The sequence below is a fragment of the Pogona vitticeps genome, chromosome 15 (genome assembly GCF_051106095.1).
Source record: "Pogona vitticeps strain Pit_001003342236 chromosome 15, PviZW2.1, whole genome shotgun sequence".
Classification (NCBI taxonomy): Eukaryota; Metazoa; Chordata; class Lepidosauria; order Squamata; family Agamidae; genus Pogona; species Pogona vitticeps.
The window spans coordinates 4912255-4935280 of record NC_135797.1 but is presented as its reverse complement, the minus strand read 5'-3'; the positions used below and the strand labels follow the sequence as shown (position 1 = coordinate 4935280).

General features: G+C 50.0%; 3 protein-coding genes across 6 annotated transcripts in view; 2 read left to right on the top strand and 1 right to left on the bottom strand.

The window, feature by feature from the left end:
- Positions 1 to 7205, top strand: part of PPOX (protoporphyrinogen oxidase) — a 12310-nt gene extending 5105 nt beyond the window's left edge. For both annotated transcript variants that reach the window (XM_020797463.3, XM_078381923.1), the window contains exons 6-13: positions 457 to 601; positions 1165 to 1355; positions 2928 to 2988; positions 3284 to 3402; positions 3628 to 3741; positions 4408 to 4557; positions 5143 to 5185; positions 5503 to 7205. In XM_020797463.3, coding sequence (XP_020653122.3) covers positions 457 to 601; positions 1165 to 1355; positions 2928 to 2988; positions 3284 to 3402; positions 3628 to 3741; positions 4408 to 4557; positions 5143 to 5185; positions 5503 to 5636 — 957 coding nt within the window. In that variant the 3' untranslated portion in view covers positions 5637 to 7205. The remainder of the gene's footprint in view (positions 1 to 456; positions 602 to 1164; positions 1356 to 2927; positions 2989 to 3283; positions 3403 to 3627; positions 3742 to 4407; positions 4558 to 5142; positions 5186 to 5502) is intronic.
- On the bottom strand, positions 7063 to 22308 carry B4GALT3 (beta-1,4-galactosyltransferase 3). 2 transcript variants are annotated; one of them, XM_020797398.3, is made up of 7 exons: positions 20267 to 22308; positions 16015 to 16320; positions 14152 to 14387; positions 13353 to 13543; positions 12687 to 12809; positions 10017 to 10121; positions 7063 to 9465 (listed from the first exon to the last, which is right to left on the bottom strand). In XM_020797398.3, the coding sequence occupies exons 2-7, from the start codon at positions 16262 to 16264 to the stop codon at positions 8847 to 8849; spliced, it is 1524 nt and encodes a 507-aa protein (XP_020653057.3). In that variant the 5' UTR covers positions 16265 to 16320; positions 20267 to 22308; the 3' UTR covers positions 7063 to 8846. The 2 variants fall into 2 exon arrangements, with proteins under 2 accessions (XP_020653057.3, XP_078238048.1); XM_078381922.1 differs by lacking the exon at positions 20267 to 22308 and having other exon boundaries at positions 16015 to 16937.
- The window catches only part of LOC110080983 (palmitoyltransferase ZDHHC3), a 55950-nt gene continuing 55231 nt past the window's right edge, over positions 22308 to 23026 (top strand). For both annotated transcript variants that reach the window (XM_072983871.2, XM_020797335.3), the window contains exon 1: positions 22308 to 23026. In XM_072983871.2, the coding sequence (XP_072839972.2) occupies positions 22854 to 23026 (173 nt within the window). In that variant the 5' untranslated portion in view covers positions 22308 to 22853.

Below are 23026 nucleotides of genomic sequence, written 5' to 3'. Positions count from 1 at the left end.
GCAGGAAGGAGTAACCTCGAATGTGCATGAAGAGGTTGAGGAGTGATGTTTTGCTGAACTTCGTTCTGATGGACGCTGGACGACGAGAGAAGCGAGCCAAGGCTGGGACGTGGTTTTAAGGCTTTATCAGCAGCGCGCAGTGCTGCGGAGAAACGACGGCACCCTTCCTACCCTTCTGCAGTTTGTTATCACACTTCTTCCCCCCTGCCCCTCCCTGTATGGTCAGGATGAGGCCCTTGGGGGTGGACATTGTTAAAATGTTGATTAAAATGCATCGGCAGTTTTGGCTGACCGCCAGCCTGCCCTGTGGCCCTTGAAAGCTAAACTTTGAGAAAGATGTTTTTTAATTGCCTGGCCCAGAATCCCCCAGCGCTGAGGTGGGGATGCTGGGATTTGTAGTAGGTGTTGTTGTTGAAGTCAAGTTCTGCCCGGCGTCCCGCGTTTTCATCTCTGCAGTTGGCCGACATTGTGATCGACAGCCTGTGCCGAGGGGTGTTTGCGGGAGACTGCCGGGCGCTGAGCGTGCGGTCCTGCTTCCCGGCGCTGTTCCAGGCCGAGCAGAAGCACCGATCGGTCCTTGTGGGCATGGCGTTCGGCGGAGGTGAGGCTCGGAAGGCAAGCGTAATGCCGTGGTGTTTTTTTTTTTTTTTTTTTTGAGTCTGTGTAGAGCAGAGGGGTGAAATTTCTGGAATGTTCCAATTTTTCCCGGGGGAAAAAAACAACGGATTTTTTTTAGAAAAAATAGAATTTTTTGGAAGTTTTACATCTCAAGCGTTGAGGCTAATTCCCTATTGAGGGAGTCCAGCTTGGGTTTTTTATATATATATATCATAAAGGTGGGGTAAAATGGAATTTAATTTAATTTAAAAGACCACTTCAGAGAAAAGTTGGATGCTCACCAATTTTTGTAACGCCACCCGACCATCCTGAACGCACGTGATGCCATCTGGCTTGGGAAGCTAAGCAGGATCCGGCTTGGTTATTACCTGGATGGGAGACCTCCAGAGAGAACCACTTCGGCAGGTTGGGCTAGCCTAGAATCCCGCCTGGAAATCGGGACCCTTTTTGACCCTGGGTTCAAATAAAGCAAATGACTAATTCAGGATAATCTGTTAAGGCTGTACCTGTTGTTGTTGTTGTTGTTGTTGTTGTTATTTAAACTAGAGAAAACCGCCCCGGTGGATTCGCCGCTCATCCGTCGGGCCCAGGCGGAGCGCTGGAGCCAGTGGTCTCTGCGGGAGGGCATGGAATCGCTTCCCGAAGCTTTGGTGGACGTCTTGAAGCGGCGGGGGGTGGAGATCCATTGCGGAGCCCCCGTACGGCAACTGGAGAGGACAGCGTCCGGTTCCTGGCGGGTGAGGAAGGCGGAGCGAGGATCAAAGCTTTCTCCCTCTTAATTTGAATTTTATCCTTTCCGTTTTATCCCTGGATCTTGGCCGAGAAGGCAAGGAATTCTGGCGTTTTTCTTCCGAGCCACGTGTGGTGGTTCTCCTTCCCGTATCTGGTGGTTCTTCGGGTAGGTGGAAGTACAAGTCCCAGCGTCCCCATCCGGTCACCATGCTGGCGAAGAATGATGGGGGTTGTAGTCCCAACTCCTTTTTTGGAGACCCTAAACTCTCTCTTTCGGGAGGCCAAAAGGTTGATGTTGAAAGCTATCTTACTCTCTGGAAAAGACAAATCAGGCTGGAAAAAAGGTGGGAGACTCCTCTACCTCACAGGATTCCCGTGAGGGTACAGGAGAGGAAGGGAGAATCACCTTATACCATTCATTCATTCATTCATTCATTCATTCATTCATTCATTCATTCATTCATTCATTCATACCCCAGCTATCTGGTCAAACGACCACTCTTATTAATAGGAATAAAATTCTATATTAAAGAAATGAGTGTGGGATGAATTCTCTGGGTGGTGTTTGGTTATTTTAAAATACAGTGGTGCTCCGCTTGACGATGATAATCAGGAAAATCGCTGTTAAGCGAAATCGTCATCAAGCAAAAAAACCCCCATTGGAATGCATTGAAAATCGGTTAATGCGTTCCAATGGGGAAATACCTCATTGTCCAGCGAAGATTGCCCATAGAGAACCACTGATCAGCTGTTTAAAATCGTTGTCTTCCGAAGCTTCTGTCTGGAAAACAGCCATTTTGCGAAGGGAGGGAAGCCATTTTACAAAGGGCAGCTATTTGGCGGAGCCAGAAAAAATCATCGTTTAGTGAACAAACGGTTTGCAAAGCAGGCTTCTAATCAACGTCAAGCAAAAAAAACCCATTGGAACCATCGTTTTGCAATTGCAATAGCGATCATAAAAAACTAATTATCAAGCAATTTCGTCGTCAAGCGGGGCACCACTGTAAAGCCATAGAACAAAATAAAATCTTACCAAAATTCCACGAAGGAAGGGATGTATGCAAAGAAATCGCTGTGTGGCACTGGAAGGCTGTATATCTTGGCCAAACCGCTCAAGAACCTAAAGTTCTGTTGGGAGTGTAGTTATTTTGAAAAGCAAAGAGGGCAAGAAATAACAAGCGAGGGCATCGGAGAACAAAACAAGGTTTTATTGCTGGTATCAAGAGCTTTTGCAGATCTCTGTGTAATACCAGGAGACGGGAATTTATAGAAAACTGAATGTTGGGTTTGAGGGGGATGAAGAGCCATATCGTTTATGCCTATCCTGTCTTGAAGATGGTCTCCCTCTGGGCTGTGAACGCGTGAGATTGGTGGGGAGTAGCCCATTCAAATGCTATCAACCCTCCAATGAAATCCCAGCAATTAGAAATCTAGCAATTCAGGGAAAAGACTAGGCTACTGGCCTGCTAGATTTCTGTGTGCAGGGAGTGGGTTGTAACTTGGCTAAATGGCCTCCGGAGAGAGATTAAGACACTAGGAAGAGTCAAATGAACCCTGACGGTGCTTTTCTTCTTTAGATCACCCTGGATGATGGCGGTGTGGAGGCCGATCACGTCATTAGCGCTTTGCCAGCCAGAGGTAGGAAGGGCCACCTTTGCTTTTGATACCGGGGTTTGATGACCTCAGCAGCCTTGGGTCCTTTTTTTTAAAGGAAGAAAACTAAATAAATAAACAAAGGAGCATCAAAGGAAGGGGGCTGGCTACCAGCTGGAAGAGCAAGACTCCGTATTGACACCGGGTCTTGCTTGTGGGGATTGTTGCGGACGTTAGAGGGAGGCTTCCGGGCAAAAAAAATTAAATTAAATTAAAATCACTCGCTCGTCTTTCCTTCTGCGCTTCCTGCTTCTCCTTCATGTTCTCTTCCTGCTTTCAGCGCTGGCCGAGTCGCTCCCCGCCTGGGCCGAGCCGCTAGCCCGGGAGCTGTTAGCCATCCAAGCCGTTTCGGTGGCGGTGGTGAATTTACAGTACGAAAACGTGGCGCTCCCTGTTACGGTAAGCCACCGCCTCGCCCACCCACCCCGTCATCCGTAGTCAAAGCATAAAGCGGTAGAGAAAAACGATCTCTTTTCCCTGGGCCGGATTGTCGATTCGGTCTTCTGCAGATATATTTGCCCGCTGGGGGGTCCCGCTGGGCTTGACGACGGCTGTTTCTAAGCTTTGGCTCGTCGTCCGGCTGTGCTGGTGTAATGTGTGTTTTCAACAACTCTTTCCTTCCAGGGTTTTGGGCACCTCGTTCCTTCCTTCCAGGACAGCTCCTTGCTGGGCATTGTTTACGACTCCGTCGCTTTTCCCGAACAGGACGGGTCCGGAAGGGGTGGCGTGCGCCTGACGGTAAGAGCTGGGCTGAGGGAGTAGGGAACAGGCGAGGAAATACCTTAAGACAAATATCTTGAGCCAAATTGCAAGTAAAGGGGCTCGCTATGGGGCCCGTGAACACATTTGATATTTTCCAGATGAAAAATTAGCTTTTTGCAGTTGTTTTGTTTCCTCTGGGAATTAAAGCGTTTTATCGGTTTGCTGCTGAGCTGATAGTGAGGATGGAGTTTCAGTGGTCTGTGGGTTACCGTCGTTTACAAAAGTTTGCTTTTATTCCAAGCTTGGGAATGGATTTGGGGAGAGTTCCCCTGCGGATGCCGAAAACGGCAGATAATAGCAAGCGCTATACATAGCGTGGTAAAAGAGAGGAAAAAAATCAGAAAAAATATTTTTACCATTTATTACATTGAACTGGCCACTAGAGGGAGCCAGAGACCATGTTGTGTAGGCTTCAACAACAAGACTATGGTAATATGGTCTCTGGCTCCCTCTAATGGCCGGTTCTGTAAATACATCATAAAAATATGCATTTCTAGGTTTTTTCTTTTAATTTTTAAAAATATTATTAGACTGTGGATAAATGAAACCACAGATACTGATCCCGTGGGTATGGGGGGGGGGTAACTACACAAAATAGGCTAAATCATTGTGCAGCTCTTTCTGGTGTTCTTTGCTTTGTAGGTGATGCTAGGCGGTGCGTGGTTCACACCGGGTCTCGGGGACCCCGACAAAATCTCCCATGCGGCTTTGTTGCAGCGTGCCCAGGCTGCCGTCAAGGAACACCTCGGGATATTGGCCGAGCCCTTCCGCACTATTGTCAAGGTTCATAAAGTATGTATGTCCTGGAATTGGTGTGACAGATTATTTATTGGAAGCCTTGGGAGCCACCGGATGGGAGGAAGAAGTCTTTCGTTGCCAGACATCCCTGCTGTTGTTTGACATCACCAGCGGGGGGAGACTTTTTATTTATTGGAAGCCTTGGGAGCCACAGGATGGGAGGAGGAAGTCTTTCATTGCCAAGCATCCCTGCTGTTGGTTGACATCACCAGCAGGGGGAGACTTATTTATTGGAAGCCTTGGGAGCCACAGGATGGGAGGAGGAAGTCTTTCATTGCCAAGCATCCCTGCTGTTGGTTGACATCACCAGCAGGGGGAGACTTTTGGCAACGAAAGAGTTCCTTCTGCCATCCGGTAGTTCCCAAGGCTTCCACACAATGGAAGGGGATTGTTCACAGGTCAGGAAGCACATGGGTGAGGGCGAGGAATGGAAAAGCAAACGGGTGTGCCGGCTGGGGATTCTGGGAACTGTAGCCCCAAACAGGAGACATTCCCCGCCCACAGCAATTCATGTAAGTGAAATGAAGATCCTCCAGGGTGAGATTTTGAACGTTCTAAAATATTGTCTATGTTTTGCAGGCCTGCATCCCGCAATACACGCTCGGCCACTGGAAACACATAGGTAGGCCTTGAAAGGTTCTCTCTTCCTCTACTCCCAGAATAAATTATCTGCCTGGAGGATGGTGGGATATGTAGTCCCCGGTATGATTTTTGGCTTCCCCAAACCCTGCCTTAAATCTCACCCGCTCCATACAGATTTGGGTGGTTTAGCGCCAATCCAGGGCTCCTAAGCAGAGATGTAAAAATTTCTGAAGAATTCCACAGGGAAAGCAAACAGGGAAGAAACTGTGTGTTTATTGGGCGGGGGGGAAAATGGAAATTTTTGGAATTTTTACATCTAAACCTAAGACCCCCTTTTCTCTCTTTCTTTCTCTCCAGAGAATGCCAAGGCTTTCCTGGAACAGAGAGAGCTGCCTCTGAGCCTAGTAGGGGCTTCCTACGAGGGTGTATCCGTCAACGATTGCATTGCCAATGCCCGGACGGCGGTGACCAAGCTTCTCAGCCAAGTCTGAGCCTCAGATTCCCAGACTGGAAAAAAATATATATATGGTTCCCTCGGCCGACGATGGCTCGCTTCCCATCCGGCTTTCCTTCCAGGACTCTGGGCCAGAAGGGTATGGCGTCGGGTTTTTCCAGCGAGGAATCCCCCGACCTCCTGTGGTTTTTAAAAGGTGAAGAGGTGGTTGTAGAATGGAAAAAAAATCCTTAATTTTCCTCCTTTTTCTTGCTTAGAATGGACGTTTTAAGGGCTGTGAAGAAGAAAAAAAATCTCAGGAATGTGGCAAAGGGGGCTGAAACGTCAGGCCTCCAGAAAGGCCTAATAATAAGCAGTAATGACATGCTGTCAGGCCAATTTTGACTGATGGGCGACCCTCTTTTTTGGGGTTTTCCAGGTAGAGAATATTCAGAAGTGCTTTACCCTATCCTTCCTCTAGGGGCGCTGTGGGACTCTGTGCAGCTTGTCCAAGGCTACCCAGGCTGGCTCTTCTCCCTGGAGGCCCAGTGAGGGGATTCGAACTCCCAACCTCTGGCTTAAACCATTAAGCTTTCCAGCCAGCTTCACTCAGATAGGCTTTGGGGGATTCTAGGATTCAGAGAGCCCCAGAAACCCCCTATTTCCCCATGGGGGTGAGCGACGGCCTCACGCTTTCCTGCCCACCTTATCCAGAGGGGGGAACATAATGTTTATTTTTCTCCTGTCATGTCACACCGAAAGGGTGGTTCTGCTGCTTTCCAAAAGACCCTCAAATGTTCACTTATCTATTCCCAATTTTTAAAAAATGAACCATACATCATCATTCAATTTTAACTCAACAAAGTCTGAAAAGAGTGATTTTTCTCTTAGGGTGAAACCTCCACCCCTATGGTGGGTTTTGATCTGCAAATGTCATAAACCCCCCTCCCCTGCGCATCCTTACTCGTGGGTTGTCCTGGCTGGGGTTCATGGGACTCGTAGTCCAAAGCATCTGGAGGATTGCCAGATGGTTCAAAAGCTCCTGTAATTTTTATATCCACCTTAAACATGCACCCCGATGCACTGGGGAGGCGCCCACGGCTTTCCTGGCGGCTGTGCAGAAGCAAAAGGGAACATTTTGAATGCTGATGTTTTTGGGCTGTCGGAGGTTAATTCTGCCCCCATTTCTGGTGAAGGTCTTAAGGGCTTGCGTTTTTATACCAGGTAGAAATTCAACAGGAAGACTATGCAGGGGTGTAGAGTCGTCCACCTGTACTCTGGATTTCAGCTTGCAGAATTTCAGCTTGCAGAAACACCCGGGACCAAATAGCCAGTGGTCTGGGAATTAGGGACCTTTCTCCCATTTATTCTCCTGGAATGGGAGTGACAGCTGTGGACTTTTTCTGCCTGGCGCCTTCGGAGGCAGAAACCCGAGATCAGGGCGGGCAAAAGATGGCGATTTAACTGGAAAGGACGACACAGTATTTAATCTATGGACAATATATTTTTATTTCTTTTTTTTAAAAAAAGCCATTATCAAAAACAGGAGGGGAGGGAGCACAGGGGCCTCTATCGTCAAGAGAGAACTCCATAAATAGAATAAATAACTACACACTGTTGGCTAAAAGCTCGAGATTGTGAGACGCACGAGGGGGGGGGGTTCAGAGGTGGGCAGGGTCTCTTTGACAGAGGGGGGGGGGACCAGCCCTAAAGGTATTCGGTGTGTGTTTTGTGTGACACAAGACTACAGCTACAATTTCTGTGCACACAGCAGGGGCAAGCAGCTGTGGCCCTCCAGATGTTGTGGACTACGGCTCCTATCATCCCCCGCTGCCAGCTATGGGGAATGGGAGCCAAAGACCCGAAATCTGGGAGGGGGGGCACAGAGGCCGTGCTTACAAACCCAGCTTTGGGGGGGGGACTCAATGAGAGTGATTGACGAGAAAAACAAAAGAGTGCAGCAGCTTAAAGAAAGGAGTGGTGGTCCGCCTCGTTACACCGGTGTAGGCAGCTCTTCTCTCTGGATCCAGCGATGCCTTTCCCCGGCAGGATTGTGGCTACAGAGTCCGGTGTATTCGGAGGCAGAACTGAGATTCCAGCATCCGGTGACCGGCCTTCGGAAGGCGCGAGGAGCGGTTATTGCTGCAGAGGGGAGAAAACCTCTGACGGGTTCAGGGTCGCTCAACAAGCGGCGCTTTAAAATCCTTGGCAATTAAATTCGCGTCTTGCTGGGCATGAAACAAATCCAGATGTTCCGGCATTAAAGGAGAGCTGTAGCCAGAAGTGGGAAAAAGACCGGGGGGCCCAGACAACAAACCTTAAGTCTTCTTGGCAAAATCGCGGACTGCGTCGCGGTCAGTTTGCTGCTCGTCTGCCGGATCTTCTTCCTCGGAGGTGGAAAGCGGAGAGATGACCCCCTCCGTGCAAAGTCTGCTTCTCTCCGGCGCGATCGGATGATGTGGACAAAAGCGGAGTAAGGGGGCGTGTGAAAAATAACGGGGCCAAAGATGGATTTACAAAGAAACGGGGAAAGGCCGGTCTGTGTTTGGACTCGAAAGGCTCTTAAAGCGGGTCGGGGCAGCCGCGCCCGGCTGCAGGCGTAGCGTCCAGGGACCCCCGTGGCCGCCGTGAGCCGACAGGGCCGTGGGATCGCAGGACGCACATTCTGTTCTGGAGCCACAAGCCGTGTAATCGCAGCTTCCACCGGGATGGCGTGCTTCTGCTTACGAGGAATCTGCCACTGCGGTGGGAGGATGGGGGAGAGCGTGGGACGAGCCCCACAGGCGATTCGGGGGTCGGACCAAACTTAGACCACCGCTCTCCCCTAACCTTCACATTTCAAGTTAACATTGTCGCTCTTTAAAACAGTGTTGAGACAGAGAGTCTCCCCCCCTGCCCCAAACCTGCTCTCCGTAAGCACCTCGGTAGTGGGATAAGACCCCGACGCAAGGGGCGGGCAAGGCCATGCCACAGGGCGAGCTTTCTGCCGAAGGCGAGCCAGGATTTGGGTTTCCTGCTTTCAGGAGGGGGAGCTGGAGCCCGGAGCCGTTCCCGTAAGGGGAGGACGGCGCGGATCTCCTGCCCGTCGCCGCCGTGACGTCCTCGCCCGCTTCGGGGCCTCTCTGCGGTCCTGGATCTGGGCGAAGTCCGGCTTTGAAACCCAGCAGGGAAGAGCGTCCTCGACCCCCTCCGAGCCCCGGCGCCGCCTAGGATTGGTTCTAAAGCACCGAGGCTTGGCGACAAACTACGTGGATGTGCCTTTTTTTCTTTAGTCCGCGATTTCGGGGCCGGTGTGGTTGCTCTTTGGCTTCCGGAAGGAGGCGTCCGGGGCGGGGGTGTCCGCCGGAGGTTGGCGGGAGACGTCGCTCGATTGCCCTGCTCTGGACGCCTGTTTCCTTTTCCGAGCATCTTCTATCCGGTGCTTCAGGGCGTCCGAGGTGGGGCTGATCGGGGAAGAAGCAATACGGCTCGTTTCTCCCTCTTTCTCTCGAGTCATGCCAGGAGACCGCTTCGCTTCTTTTCCCGCGGCGGGCTTCGTCGGGGGGTTCTCCGACTTGGGGGGCACCGGTTCCTTCCTCCCGGCCTCCAGCAGGGCCTGGACGGTGGCGAAAGGCACCTCTCCCCACCCCATGGCCTGGGAGAGTTTGGCGAAGGGGGTCTTCCGCAGCATCTCCTGCCGAAAGTCGTGGTTGCTGCCGGTGGGGTAGTTCCTCCCCCCCAGGCTGGGCAGGGCCGCCTTCCCGCCCTTCGCCGCCCGCGGGTTGGTACCGATGTCGGCCGTGATGTTGGTGTACAGCGGGAGCAGCTCCTTCGACAGGAGGGTGTAGGCCAGGGAGTTCATGCCGTCCTGCGTCCACGCCCGGTGGGTCCGGATCAGGAGGTCAAACCTGCAAGGGAAGAAAGGCCGGAGCAGAGGTTTGGTCCGCCAGCTGCTATAAATCTATTATTTCAATTTAAATGATTTATAAGCGGCCTTTCTCCTTGGACCAGGGTGGCATACAACAGATAAAACAACAGATTTTAGAAACACGGTAGATCAGATTTTTTAAAAAATCCAATGGATATTAAGGCTAAAAATCAAGTTTAGAAACAGTTCGGAAACATTTAATAAGAATCCACCATGAGCCGTCAATCCTGACTTACGGGAACCCTTTTAGGTCCTTTTAAAGAGAAAGGTGGGGTAAACATATTTTCAATAAATAACAGCAATAAATTTCCTAGGTAGAGAATATTTCAAAGTGGTTTTACCCTCCCCTTCCTCTAGGGGCGCTGTGGGACGGTGCAGCTTGCCCAAGGCTACCCAGGCTGGTTCTTCTCCCAGGGGTGGGAATCGAACTCCCAACCTCTGGCTCTGCAGCCGCAGACCTAACTCACTGAGCTATCCAGCCAGCTGCTAGCCACTGCACTGCGGTCCCCGGAGAAGAGAAAGCGGGCATACCTGTGCGGGTTTTCCTCATTCCCTTTGTCGCCCTTGTGCTTCACCATTTTGTAATGCCCCACGGAGACCGGCGGCCGCGAAATCTTCAAGCCGGCCAGGCGTATCCTGCGGGGGAATGCAAGAGTCCCAGAGTCAGGACTAGATTAGGGGGTCCTGACATTTCCAGGGGGCGGGGTCTACCGAAATCCCTCCCTCACCCAATCTTTTCATAGATTAGTGAATTTGGAAGTGTGGTGTCCAGAACTGGACACAATATGCAGTGGTGCCTCGCTTAATGATTGCCCTGCATTACGATGAATCTGCTTTACAACAATCTTTTTGTGATGATCGGTTCCGTGCTTTGAGAACCGATTTTCGCTTTACGACGATCAAAAACGGATGATTGTCGGGTTTTCAAAATGGCCGCCGGGTGCTTAAAATGACTCCCTGCTGTGCTTAGGGATGGATTCCTCGCTATACAGGCAGCGAAAATGGCCGCTGTATGGAGGATCTTCGCTGGACGGTTTTTATCCCATTGGGACGCATTGAAGGGGTTTCAATGGGGTTTTTAATTTCACTTTAAGATGTTTTCGCTTAACGGCGATTTTCCTGGAACGGATTATTGTCTTTAAGCGAGGCACCAGTGTACTCAAGGTGAGGCCTAACCAGGAGAACAAGTATCTCATGGGGTTTGGAGACTTATACCTCTCTTAATAAAGCCCAAAATAGTGTTTGCCTTTTCTGTAGCAACACCACACGGTTGGCTCATATTCAGCTTGTGATCTAGGACGATTCCAAGCTCCTCCTCGCTCGTGGTATGGCTGAACCAAGTATCCCCCATTTTCTAACTGGTTTCTTTTTCTGAGGTGCAATCCTTTGCGCTTCTCCCCGTTGAATTTCGTTCTGTTTTTCTCCAGCCCAGTGGCTCCAGCGTATCAAGATCACTTTAAATTTTGTTTCTGTCTTCCCAGGGTATTAGCGATTCCATCCAACTGTGTGGCATCTGCAAATTTGATTACCATCCCCTTCATCCCCTGATCGAGGTTATTCATAAAAATGTTGAAGAGCCCTAGATCCAGGACTGAGCCCTGGGCTACCCCATTTATCATCATCCTCTGAGTATGATTCCGGATACGATCTATCCAGCCCACACCTCGTTAGCTTGCTAATCAGGGTATCCCAACATCACACAAGATGTTGGTAGGGGTGGTGTTGTGAGGTGAGAGAATTCCAGCCCACCAGGGCACTGGATTCGAGTCACGTCTTTTTTTAACCTGTGTTTTAGGCTGGTTTTTTTCCCCCCCAGAAAGAATCGGGAACTGGCGATGCAAAACTCCCACTCTAGTTTCTTGCTGTTTTTTCTTTATTCTCAGCTCGGGGGTTAAGAATTAAATTGTTTTTCCCCCACACGGGGAGGGGGAATAGCTGCCATGGCAACCCAGGGAAACAGCCATCATCGCCAAAAGCATGCCAAGGGCACACCTCGGGAGTAAGGAAGAGCTAAGGTTTGCCCTGGACAAACGACGGGAACCATTTTAAAAAAACGTCAATTTTTTCGGGGGGCTGCTTTGTGGATCACGGTCTCGGCGACACCCATCATCCCCCAAGTGCTAAGGCATCCAACGGCAGCTTCTTCGTGGAGGCCCCGGACCACAGCACCCATCATCCCCAGCGGGCCAGCCGGGTTCAAGCATGATAGGAATGGGAGTCCAGTCAAAAACAACGGGATGTCCCCTCGTCCCACTTTCAGCCCATACTGCTGTTCCCCAAACCGCCATAGGCTCCCTCTGCTTCCGACTCCGAATCCCACGGTCCCTTGCTGAGCCGTGTTGGCTGGGAATGATGGAAGCGGTAGTACAAAACAGCTGAAGAGCCCTGGATTTTTGGGGGGGAAGGCTGGTATCCTATTCTGTTTGAGACTTCAACTCCCGTGGTGGCCCATCCATCCCTCAGGCTGGCTGTGGATGATGGGAGCGGTAGTCCAAAGCATCTGAAGGGCACTCTGTGCCAGGACTGACAGGATGATGGAGCCAGACACACCCTCACTTACCTGGATTCTGCCGCCTAACTTTACCACACCCTGTGTGAGGAGAAATGAGCATGCAAAGGTCCCAGGGAGCAGAGAGAGACAAAAAAAGGAGAGATGATGATGATGATGATGATGATAATGATAATGAAGGAGGGGAGAAGGAAGACAGGAAGGCAGTGCCCCAGCTGGAAAAGCTCAAACTGGGGAATGGAATAAGCGTTACACACACAATGGGGAAGAGAAAAAGCGTTGCACCTGGTACTACGAGCACTGGGTTCAAGATCTAGGCTGTACTGGAGGAAGACCCAAACAATGGAGACAATGACCCCAAAAACGGCCTAAACGAACACTTTTGTCTGGAAAATGCGTGTCACTACGGGGTGGTTCTGCACCACAAACGCGGAGGAGGAAAGCTGGCCCTCAACTGCTATTCCTTTTTTTAAAAAAAGGAAGTTTCTAGTCCTCAGGTTCGGGGCCCTGCTTCATGAGGCGGGAGAGTGGGTACGGTTTCCGGGGGCGTGAAGGCCTATGGCCGCTGAGGACGGCAGCCCCAGCCAAGCAAGCGGTTCAACCTACGGCGGGAGGTCAGAAGCGCAGGAAAAGCAATGCCCGTTCAAAGCATCAGCCTCGTGCCTCGAACGCGGGGGAAGGGAGTCGCTCACCTGGTGGCAATGTCATCATCCTCACCCCCCCAGCCCCAGTACTCGTTGGGGAAACCGTTGATCTTCAGGTACTGCTCCGGAGTGAGAGCCGAGACGCCCCCAAAGTACTGCGCGTAGGGAAGGCTGGAGGCAGAGAGAGAAAAATCAAGATTTCGCACAGCAGGATTCGGGAGCAGCGAATCAGCCGACACCGATCCTGCCAATCCCAGGATCCGAGTGTATTTAGGAGTTGGGATTCGTCGACAAAAAAACTAACAGCTCAACTGAGTCCCAGTTCCTTCAAACCCTGCAGTTGGTTCACCATTCTTTAATTCGTGCCGAGATCTCCTCGCCCTGGATCTACATCCGTGATTCTTAACCTCCGGGCGCACAGATCTAGCTGAATGACAACTCCCATCGGCCGAGCCGCGGACGATGGAAACAGTTGCCCGACTGCATCCGGAGGCCCGGTTCCGAACGCCATTCGGGTGCCTCCCGGCGCATGGCGGGAAACCGAAACAGAGGTTTCCCAAGCCCGCCTCGGCCTGCGGCTTCCCCCAGGAAAGCCGATTTCGGCCACGCGGCCCTGAAAAGGGGCCAAACCTGGAAATCTGTCACCTAGACCCCCCCCAAGCGGCGCCACCCGGGAAGCCTCTCGGGCGCTCCCGATGGGCCTCCGCTCCTTACTTGTATCCGAACTTGTTCATGGCGATGGAGACGTGCTTGGGGCTCCAGGGGTCGCAGACGTAGAGGTTGTGGTCATTCTCGGGGATGAGATCCACGTCGTGGACGAACAGGCAGGACCACTCCTCGTCCTTCAAGGCCTCCTTGACGCCCACGTTCAGAAGCTTGGCCCGGTTGAACGTGGCGTTCCCGGCCTGTAGGGGTGGGGGGGAGAGCAGGGGTTGATGAACAGGGCAGGAGATGATGAGAGGAGAGGCCGTGAGCCAACCCAACATAAAAAGTGAAAAAAGGCTCCTTGCAAAAGACAGAGGAGCCATTCCACACTCAACCCTCCCTCTGCTTCTTTCAGGGCTTCTGGTGGCTGGACTACAAACCCCATCGGCCCCATCGGTGGCTACAACAGTCCAGCTGCCTCTGGAGGCTCAACTTCAGGGCCACTGAGCTGAAAAGCGGGGCAAAAAAAGGGGGTCCTTTCGTCAGAAAAAAAAATATGGCTGCAGTAGCTCCAGGATTTATGCCTCTGGCTGCAGAGTCAAGAGGGTTGGGAGTTCGAATCCCCACGGTGCCTCCTCGACGGGGTTCTGGGCAAGATGGTCTACAGGATCCCTTCCAGCTCTGTAGGGCTCAGATTATTCTTATTATTCAAAAACACCAGGCATAAAAACACTGACTGGTGTTCTATAATAGGGACAGGCTTTAACCAAAAACCTATCTGTTGATGATGATGATGATAGAAAGGAGGCCGCCCCCCTTGTATCTATCGGCCAGAACAGTAGCAAATACAGGCCACGGGCCCACCCACCTGATGGACCACGTAGATGCCGTACTGCAGCTGCTGGCGTTGTAGAAAAGGGTGCAGGTAGTAGAGCAAATATCGCAAGTGGGTCTCCCGATTGCGGTGCGGGATGATGATGGCCGTCCGGGAGCGTGGCTCGCAGTTGGGAGGCTGGTACCGGCCTCCGGGGGTCACCGCGGGGTTCTTCTCCCGGATCTGCTCCAGCGTCGGCACCTGGCTGAAGCTCACCGTCAGGGGGCCGACTGAGATCGGGCCGGTAGAGCAAGGAGACGAAAAAGAAGCAGGGGATCAGAAAGAGCACCCTTGCAAGGTCCCACACCCCAGGTTCCAAAAAATAAAATAAAAAAAGAGGCCCCGGTGCGTGTTCTGGACACGGATAAAATCTCAAAGCACTCCTAAGTTCCTGGTCCTCAAGAGAAACGTTTTTTTAAAAAGCAAGGGAATCGTTTCTGGCTAAACGCTTCTCGGCCCAGATGCGGAGAGCTAAGCCGCGTTCACCTTTCTCTTGTCATGCTAAGGGGACTCTGTGCGTGTCAGGACTTTGAGTGATTTAATCTTTAAAGCAGGATTTTGGAGCAGGGCAGGGAGTGACGGACAACCTAACCCCAAAGATAAGGATAACAGCAGCAAATACTACACACGCACACGAACACACACACATCCAGTTTTGAGGTCTTCATTCCTTTCTTCACTATGATAAAGAGCTTGCCCTTGGGTAAAGCTTGGAAGACATTTGCTTCCTTCCCTTGGCTTGGGTGACCGGGTTAATGGAGGATACTGGGAGCTGTAGTCCAAAGGGCGCCTTTCTAAGCTGCTCAAAGATTCTGGGCTTGGTAGAAAGGTGGCTTCCAGCACTCCGAGTTCCATCCTCCACAGCCGCCACCCTCAACCCGACACTGTCCAGATGCATCAGGCTACACCCCTCCCTGCATCTTCCCGCCCTGTACTGAAATGCCCTCAAGATGGGCCGGAGGGCAGCTCCTGAGGGCCTGAGAATGATGGGAGTCGTAGTCCAACAAAGCTGGAAAGCAGCCGTGGGTGGGGGACCCGGCTTATCCTGGCCATTGACCCATTTGCTTCCAAATGCATTGTCCTCCAACAGAGGTTCATAATAATAATAATAATAATAATAATTAGCTGTCATTTCCTGCATCAGCAGCAGGTCAGACTGGATGGTCTTTGGGGAACCCTTCTGTCTTCCAACGGGATAGGATCGCCCTCTGCCCTGCCAGGAGAGGTTGGCAAAGCTGATAGAAAAAAAGTGGACGGGTTCAGACCTTTCTCCTCCTTGAAGGAAATCGTTCCTTCGCTACCCCTCCCGGACCTTCGCTCGGGATCTGTTACGTTCGATTAAACATTTACCTAAACCCAAGCACGAGGCAAGAGATCGGGCCTCGACGGGAAAAGCGCTGGGCTCATGCGCTTTGTATCTTGGCTTTCATTATTTCTCCCTCGCACGCTTTTGGCCGTTTTACCCTGGCTTGAACGGGGCAGAGGTTGGGAGTTCGAATCCCCCCCTTGGAGTCTCCTGGAGAAGGGCTAGACTGGATGATCTCTAGAGTCCCTCCCAGCTCTGCCATTATCCGATTATTATTAATTTGAGGATCACAGCCTGTTTGCATCTCACCAATCAATTAGTTCAGGACTCTTTGGCGCGGAGAAACTAACAGGGTGAATTCGGTCGAGGTTTCTTGGTGGAAATAGTTTTATCCGGGGGGCCTCGAGAACCCAGAATCCTTGATTAAGAAAAATCCACCCACCCACGCCCCGTCTCTTGTTGTCTGCATTCTGCCCCTTGGCCAGGGCGTTCCGGCTTTCCAACCCCACCCTCGCCGATTGGAAGCACCGATCCTGCCACGCGTGACTCACTGAGATAAGGCGACCGTTCGGGGCAATAGGGCAGAGGTTTCCCGGGCCTCCCGCTGTGGGTCTGCAGCAAGAGGCTGAGGTTGGTGTAGACATCGCGGGTCCGGGAGTAGTCGAAAGACGGGTTGGCCTCGTGCCCGAAAATAGAGGCCAGATTCCGGAAGCCGCCGAAGGAGAAATAAGCCATGAAGGCAAACTGGAAGCCGATCAGGAGGGCCAAGGTGCAGGGCCGGTCCAGAAGCCGCCGGAGCATGGCGCTGGGGTGCGGCCGGGTGTCCTTTCTGGGCACCGGGAGGATAGCGATCGCACCTGCAAAAAAGCAGAAGAGGGGTTCGCTTGAGGATTCCTGGCTGGAGGACTGTGGGGTTTGTAGTCCAGAGAAGGTCCCGCATTTCCAAGTCCAGATTTGGGACACCGATTTATGCCTAGCCAGCTTTACGAATCTCATTGACTATTTTGTATCGCACTGCCAGAGCGCCTGGCGCCTCCGAAATTTAAAAAGACAGAATCTTGCCGACCTATCCGTCTATCTACCGTGTTTCCCCAAAAATAAGACAGGGTCTTATATTAATTTTTGCTCCAATAAAAGCAGTAGGGCTTATTTTCAGGAGATTTTTTTTTCATGTACAACAATCTACGTTTATTCAAATACAGTCGTGTCATCTTCTGGTTGCTGAACAAGAGTAGAGGGTGGGGGTTTCACTTAACTAGGGCTGATTTTCAGGTTAGGCCTTATTTTCAGGGAAACGGTAAAATATTCTTACCTTTTTGCCAAAGGTGGATTACATGATTAAAAGACAATATTTTTAAAGCAAACAACGGGGAGTATGCAAATACTAAAAAGGGATCAAATTAAGTAGCACGCTAAAAAACGGTAAACAAAAGCAACACCAAAACACATTCAAAGCAGTAAGGTTTGATTCTCCCCCCACACACACTGTTTGGGGGGTGAGAAATGCCCACGGCTCAACCCCCCAACCGGGATAGTCAAAACTGGCCAGGACGGACCACCGCTTGAAAGCACTGGGGCGCTTCTGATATCCTTACCCCTCGTGACTCGCACAAAATCCCTTTTGCCCCACGACATGTTCCTTCAAAGACGAGCAATCCTCTTAACTGACAACACATACATTCAGAATGTGAGGTTTTTCATCTGACTCCCCGACGTTCCATGTCAGAATGACGATTCACTGGTCCCCTCCCCCCGCCCAAGACAGAACTCAAAGGCACCAGTACAGGACTGGGAAGAACTGGCTCTGCACCAGTACCTAAAAGAAAAACCTAGGTTACTTTAGTGGGTCCTGAATAGGAGCCAGCAGAGAGACGTTGCGGCTAATAAGGCAAACACAATCGTTAAGCCGCCTTAATGGAACCATGAATAGTAACAGCTTTCCTCTGTTTTGGGGTTATTCACCATCTCTGGGTGCTGCGTTTTAAGAAAGACACAGACGAGCCGGGGGTGTGAACACGGACGTTGTGGGGACTACCGCTTATGAGGAAAGATGTCCAAAGTTTGATCTGCAGACCCTATAGATGAAAACGGGCTGAAAAAAAATAGAGCCATCTGCAAATATTTGAACACTCGGACCTGGAGATGCTCCCTTTTGCTCCACAGGGCCAGATGTTCGGTGACGCTTCCTAAGTGCTGTTCTGTCTCGGAAAATGCCGTGCGCTCTTCTGCTGTCAGTAATTAAGCGGAGCCTACGGGATCAGGAATCAAGAATAAATAGGGCCACAATTACTGACTCCAGGTTGTACGGACCAGCAAGCGGTGGGTCTCTGCTTTGGACCCTCCAGATGTTTTCAACTTCAGTTCCAAATCATCTGGACAGCCGAAAATCAAAAAGGACTGGGTCAGAGCATTATTTTTCAAACTGGGAGTCCCCAGATGTTCTTGGACTGCAATTCCCAGAAGCCTTTTCACCCCTTGCTGTGCGGGCCAGGATTTATGGGAGTTGCAGTCCTTAAGAACATCTTAAGTTTGAGGATCACTCAGGACCTGTAGGACTGGAAATGCGAATTTTCACGGGGGGCTATCCAGACCCCTTTATTTAGCATGACCCTTGCCACAAGCTAGTCTCCTCCAAACCCCACCCGTCCCAGCCTTAAGGGGGACGATGGGCGTCGTGAACCAAAACGCTGATTTGGAGACGGCTCCGATACGCTCATCCTTCCTCACCCACTCAGGTCTCTCTGGCATGGAAACGACGACGGCGGGTCAAAAGCTGAGGAAAAATCAATCACGACACCCCAGCTATGGAAAAATGCAGAAAACAGCCGCCAGCCCCCCACCCCACCCCAAGGCACAAATAAAATAATTAAAATAAATCTCAGCCAATTCAGACATTGTTCCGAACATACAGAAATAGCGCGACGTTGACAGGATGGGAGTCTGCTTTGGTACCAAAAGTGGGGTAGGACACGAGGAGAAGCCACCCTCCAGGGTCAGTGAGCAGCTAAGGACGATTCAGTAAAACAAATACATCATTTTCTGTTCTCGCAAAAGGCTAATAAGTTTAAGTTTATTTCCCCATTACGCTTGCTTAGTCCTTCGGGCGCCCGGTACGGTTTTGCTTTTTTCGGTGGCCGCAAAGGAAATAAATTAGACCCCAGGAATTTCCATTACATTAGAATATCGGAAGGTTACGCGGCCGACTTAATTTATGAATTTTTTAACACACGAAACGGGAAGCCCACCGCCTGGGACACGCCGTTTGCTGGGAAAGCCAAGGTCAGAGGAGGATGAATCATCTTCCCAAGCCTTTCACGGCGTTCCAAAGGCTAATTATGAGAATTATAAATTACAGTTATTACGGTCGACGCCAAACCGGGCCCTAAGTTTTCCTTTCTGCCCACCGGTAAGCGGTTCCGGAGCCAGACAATTAAGGGCTGGCAAACACCCACGCAGAACGCTTACCCCAAAAATGCTCAGTTATGGGGCCAAGCCGATTTTTGCATCCAGAAACCTAAACCTTTAACAACTTCGGAGGTCTTGGTTATGGTTGGCACGTGTAATAAATTCATATTATTAAGAAGTCTTTGTTACATTCCTCCCTGCACCCATGGGCTATCTCAGTACACCTATTTTATCTTCACTGCAGCCCTGCAAGGTAGTCCAGAAAAATAAGCACTGATCCGGTATAATCCCATAACCTCTCAGAAGACAGTGCATCTCTGCTAGCAGCCACTCTGGAAACAGTCCGAGCGCTACCTCTGTCCATATTTACTTACTGTATTTATATTCCAGTTTTTAAACCTATGAAATATCTCTAATTAAATCAGTCTCTCCTACGAATATAATGTTCCAGAACAATCCATGTTACAGACGCTCTCTGCTTCCTAAAAGCTGTTAAATATGGTAATTCGGTGCATGACATTTTGGGTCCAGAATCAGATTTAGCAGGGAAAAAAAGAGGGTATTTGTTTTTAAAAGCAAGGTTCTAGATTTCATAGTTGCAGAGAGAGATCGGAAAGTATATATGTACGGGCAAGCTTCGGAAGCCAGAGCGCAGGCAGAATTGAGGTTTCCAGTGGCTTCGGCGTCCTGCGTAAAATCCCAGATTATCGGAAAGCAGAATAACAAGGCATAAATCCACATACAAATTTCAGAATAAATCACGGAAGGAAGAAATGACTCGGGTTGGCCTTTGTCCTTAAGACAGCGGCTGGGGAACCGGTCGATCCCGCCTCGTGGCACAGTCTGTTCCTCTCCCCCCGAATGCCATCCTGCGAATGTCAGAGAGGCTCGGTAGCGTTCTGTGGAACTCTGAAGCTGGCACACCTGGAAGGGTGAAAACTCTCTCTTCCAGTTTTGGCTTACCTTCTATCCAGTCATCTGCTCTCATGGGTTTAGCAAATCTCCAGGCTGTTCAACTTTAAGGATCCCAATGAAATGTATGAGCAGAGGAACCCACACCCATATATATAGAGATTATATATATAATCCCTAAGGGGGTGATCAAAGCCAAGCCAACCTGGGTAGAGGGAGGGAAAGGAGAAGCAGAGGGCCAGATCCTGCCTCTCCGCCCCCACCCCATTCTCATCTACCCGGATCTATCTTCCAGAAAGAAACAGGTCATTAATTGCACCCAAGCCCTTCCTGGAAACCAGCCTTTGCAAAGCTGGCACTCAGCATCCTTGATCCAGGGGGAGGACTGGAAGTGGGGTGCAGAGGATATACCCCCTAGCCCCCCCAATATCCTTTCTTGCAAGGATGCACCCCCTCCCTCCTTCCCTCCGGGTCACCTCCAGGTACCTGAATGCGTGCAATTCTCACGATCTCAACCCCACCCCAGGATCAGCAGCACCGCCGCCGCCATCTTCAAGGAGGTGGGGGGGAAAAAAATCCAATAAAAGGGGCGGAGAAGCAGTCAAGGGGAGGGGGGAGGTTGGAAAGAGAAGGGTTTGTGACGTAGGTGAACAGGGCGGGGCTTTGAAAACCCCGCCCCTTAAAGGGAACTCCAGGGACGCCCTTCTCAAGGAAAGGCGTGATTCTCCGTGATAACCTCAGAAGGGCTGGAAGGGACCCTCGAGATCATCCAGTCCAGCCCCTTTTCCAGAAAGCCCAGGGGGGGATTCGAACCCCCAACCTCTGCCTCCGCTCAGCTGTCCAGCAGTCCTGTTGGATCAAATTTCAGACTGCTGCCGACATGGAAGGACAACAAAGAAGGGGAAAACATTGGTGGGATATTAAATAAATAAATAAATAAATAAATAAATAAATAAATAAATAAATAAATAAATAAATAAATAAATTGTGGCACTTGAAAGACTTGGCAAATAAATAAGTCGGCTGTCCTGGATCCAAATCTACTTCTTCAAACCCCAAACGGACAAAAACATGTCTTTTATGTTTGATACCTATCCTTCTATCACACCATCGTGGGGAAAGGTATATACAGTATATAGAGAGAGGACATATATGTGTCTCCAAAGAAGTGGATTTTTGGTCCAAAATTGTTCACAAATCTGTTTGCTTTCAAAGCGCTACAATGCCTACATTTTTTCCTTTTTCTTCTTTTTTAATATATTTTTTTCCCTTTTCTTGGAAAGGAGAGAAAGAGAGGGTCTGGCAGTTTTTTAAAATGTGATTTTCTGCACAATTTAAGCCAAAGGAGCCCCTGCAGAATTTTCCTTTGAATGCAAAGTTGTCCTGAGCCTTCTTGGAGTGAGTTGCATGCACTCCTCTGAGCATGCACAGAGCGGGAGACCGTTACAGGGTGGCCCATATGCTCTCTGCTCCAGCTATGACCAACCGTACAGTTTAATCTGTTGCAAGAAAAACGAGGCATTCTGTGGGACCATCAAGCCCGCAAAGTTTACAGTGGTAGAAAAAGCTTTAAATGCAGTGCATTAGATACATGAAGGATGATTCTAAGTTGGCATGTTCAGTTATCTCTACTGAAACGCTATCTAAACGTTCTGTGTCTTCCCTGAGACTTTTTTGTAATACAAATTGGTGGTTTTCCAGGTATCACAGCATTCTTGGTCACTTTTTTTCCCTAGCAGCAGACTGAAACACAGCGATTTTTCCAAAGTTTCTACAAAAATAAAAGCTGGAAGGACCTGTCCTTGTGAAATGAACTGGGATAATATAAAATGTGAGGAGACATTTCCTGCAACCTGTAAAACAAGTTTATTATAGATAAGAAGCACCAGGAATCCAAATTTCTTGTCCTTTTGTGGGGGGAGAAATGCAGGCATACCAGCCCTTATTGAACTTAACAGGCCTTCCATTGCAAACTGTTGAAAGTTTTGAAAATTATCTTGTTTTCAATCTGCAACATATTTTTGGAGGGTAAGTTTTAGGTAATAAAACCCTTGGGACAGACACCGAACCTCTATTTTGGTTCTTAAAACTGTCGTTCCCACGTTAGCTCAGGATTGACTCAATCATAAATGGCAATTTTTAGTTTTATGTGATGTGGATCTTTATATTTGTCTTTTAAGTTGTTATACTATTGTGTATTTTCTTAATAAAAATAAAATAATTATAAATGGCAGCAGCTGGTTATTGGAGGAGCGGATGCGCCCTTTAAAATCTTGAGATATGTGGTTATTTTTATTTTACGAAGCCAAAAGGTTGCGTAATTTTATGCCTGTTTTAGGGCAAAGAAATCCGATCCATGCACCACTTCTGCATATGCAATTTACGCTGCATCTCACGGACACAAGAAGAGCTTGCAAATGGCTATTGAAGTCGCCGGCTTCTGGTCAAAGATAAGTCTCATGATCTTGGCATTTTAATTTAATTTTGACTAGTTTATTTTACGTCGGTAATTTAAGGTTTATGCAACCCTTTTGTGGTGAAAAAGAAGATGGGTTAAAAAGGAAAATGTGGTGATGGGGCCACTATGGCTTGTTTAAAAGCGTGGAGGGAGTGATTTATTTTATTTATTGTTTGCATGTATAAATAAATATATTTGCATTTAATATGCAAATATTTAATATGCAAATACCATCTGGTAGAATATACCAGATGGGCGGGATATAAATCAAATAAATAAATAAATAAAAATAATTTTTTTAAAAACACACATCCGAATACAAAGCACCGTTGTGAGATCCGTGGTGATTTATTTGTTTATTATTCACTATTAAGTCCAGGTTTTGGGACTTAATAGCGACCTTTACAGCGAGCCCATAGAAGCCCTGGCTTCCTACTGCGAAGGAAGGACTGAGGGGGAAAAGCGGTAGGCCTCGTTGCCATGGTAACAAGGCGAGCGAGCGACTGACTCGCGGCGGCGCCGGCAAGCTTCCGCGTTCCTCCCTCTCCCCCGCGCCGCGATTGGCTGGCGGGCGTTCTGGGAGGGCGGGACCGGAAGTGCCTGGGGAAGGTTGCCATGGGTGCGGCGGTGGCGGCGGCGGCCGGGGGTCGATGCTGGTGCGGCGGGAAGGGGCGGTGCCGGCCGGACCCGTGCGGGGTGCTGTGCCTGCTGCTCACCTACCTCAGCGTGGGCTACGCCGACTATGTCATCCTGGAGCATGTCCTGCTCCAGCCGGGCTTCCGGGGCAG

Excerpts from the sequence above, each read along its gene's own strand:
- B4GALT3 (XM_078381922.1), bottom strand. The coding sequence starts at position 16,459 with ATGAGATTCGTAAAGCTGGCTAGGCATAAATCGGTGTCCCAAATCTGG. Across the intron at positions 14,388-16,014 it reads CGAACGGTCGCCTTATCTCA|TCGGCCCCCTGACGGTGAGC; the intron begins GTGAGTCACGCG and ends GCCCGATCTCAG. Across the intron at positions 13,544-14,151 it reads GCATCTACGTGGTCCATCAG|GCCGGGAACGCCACGTTCAA; the intron begins GTGGGTGGGCCC and ends CCACCCCTACAG.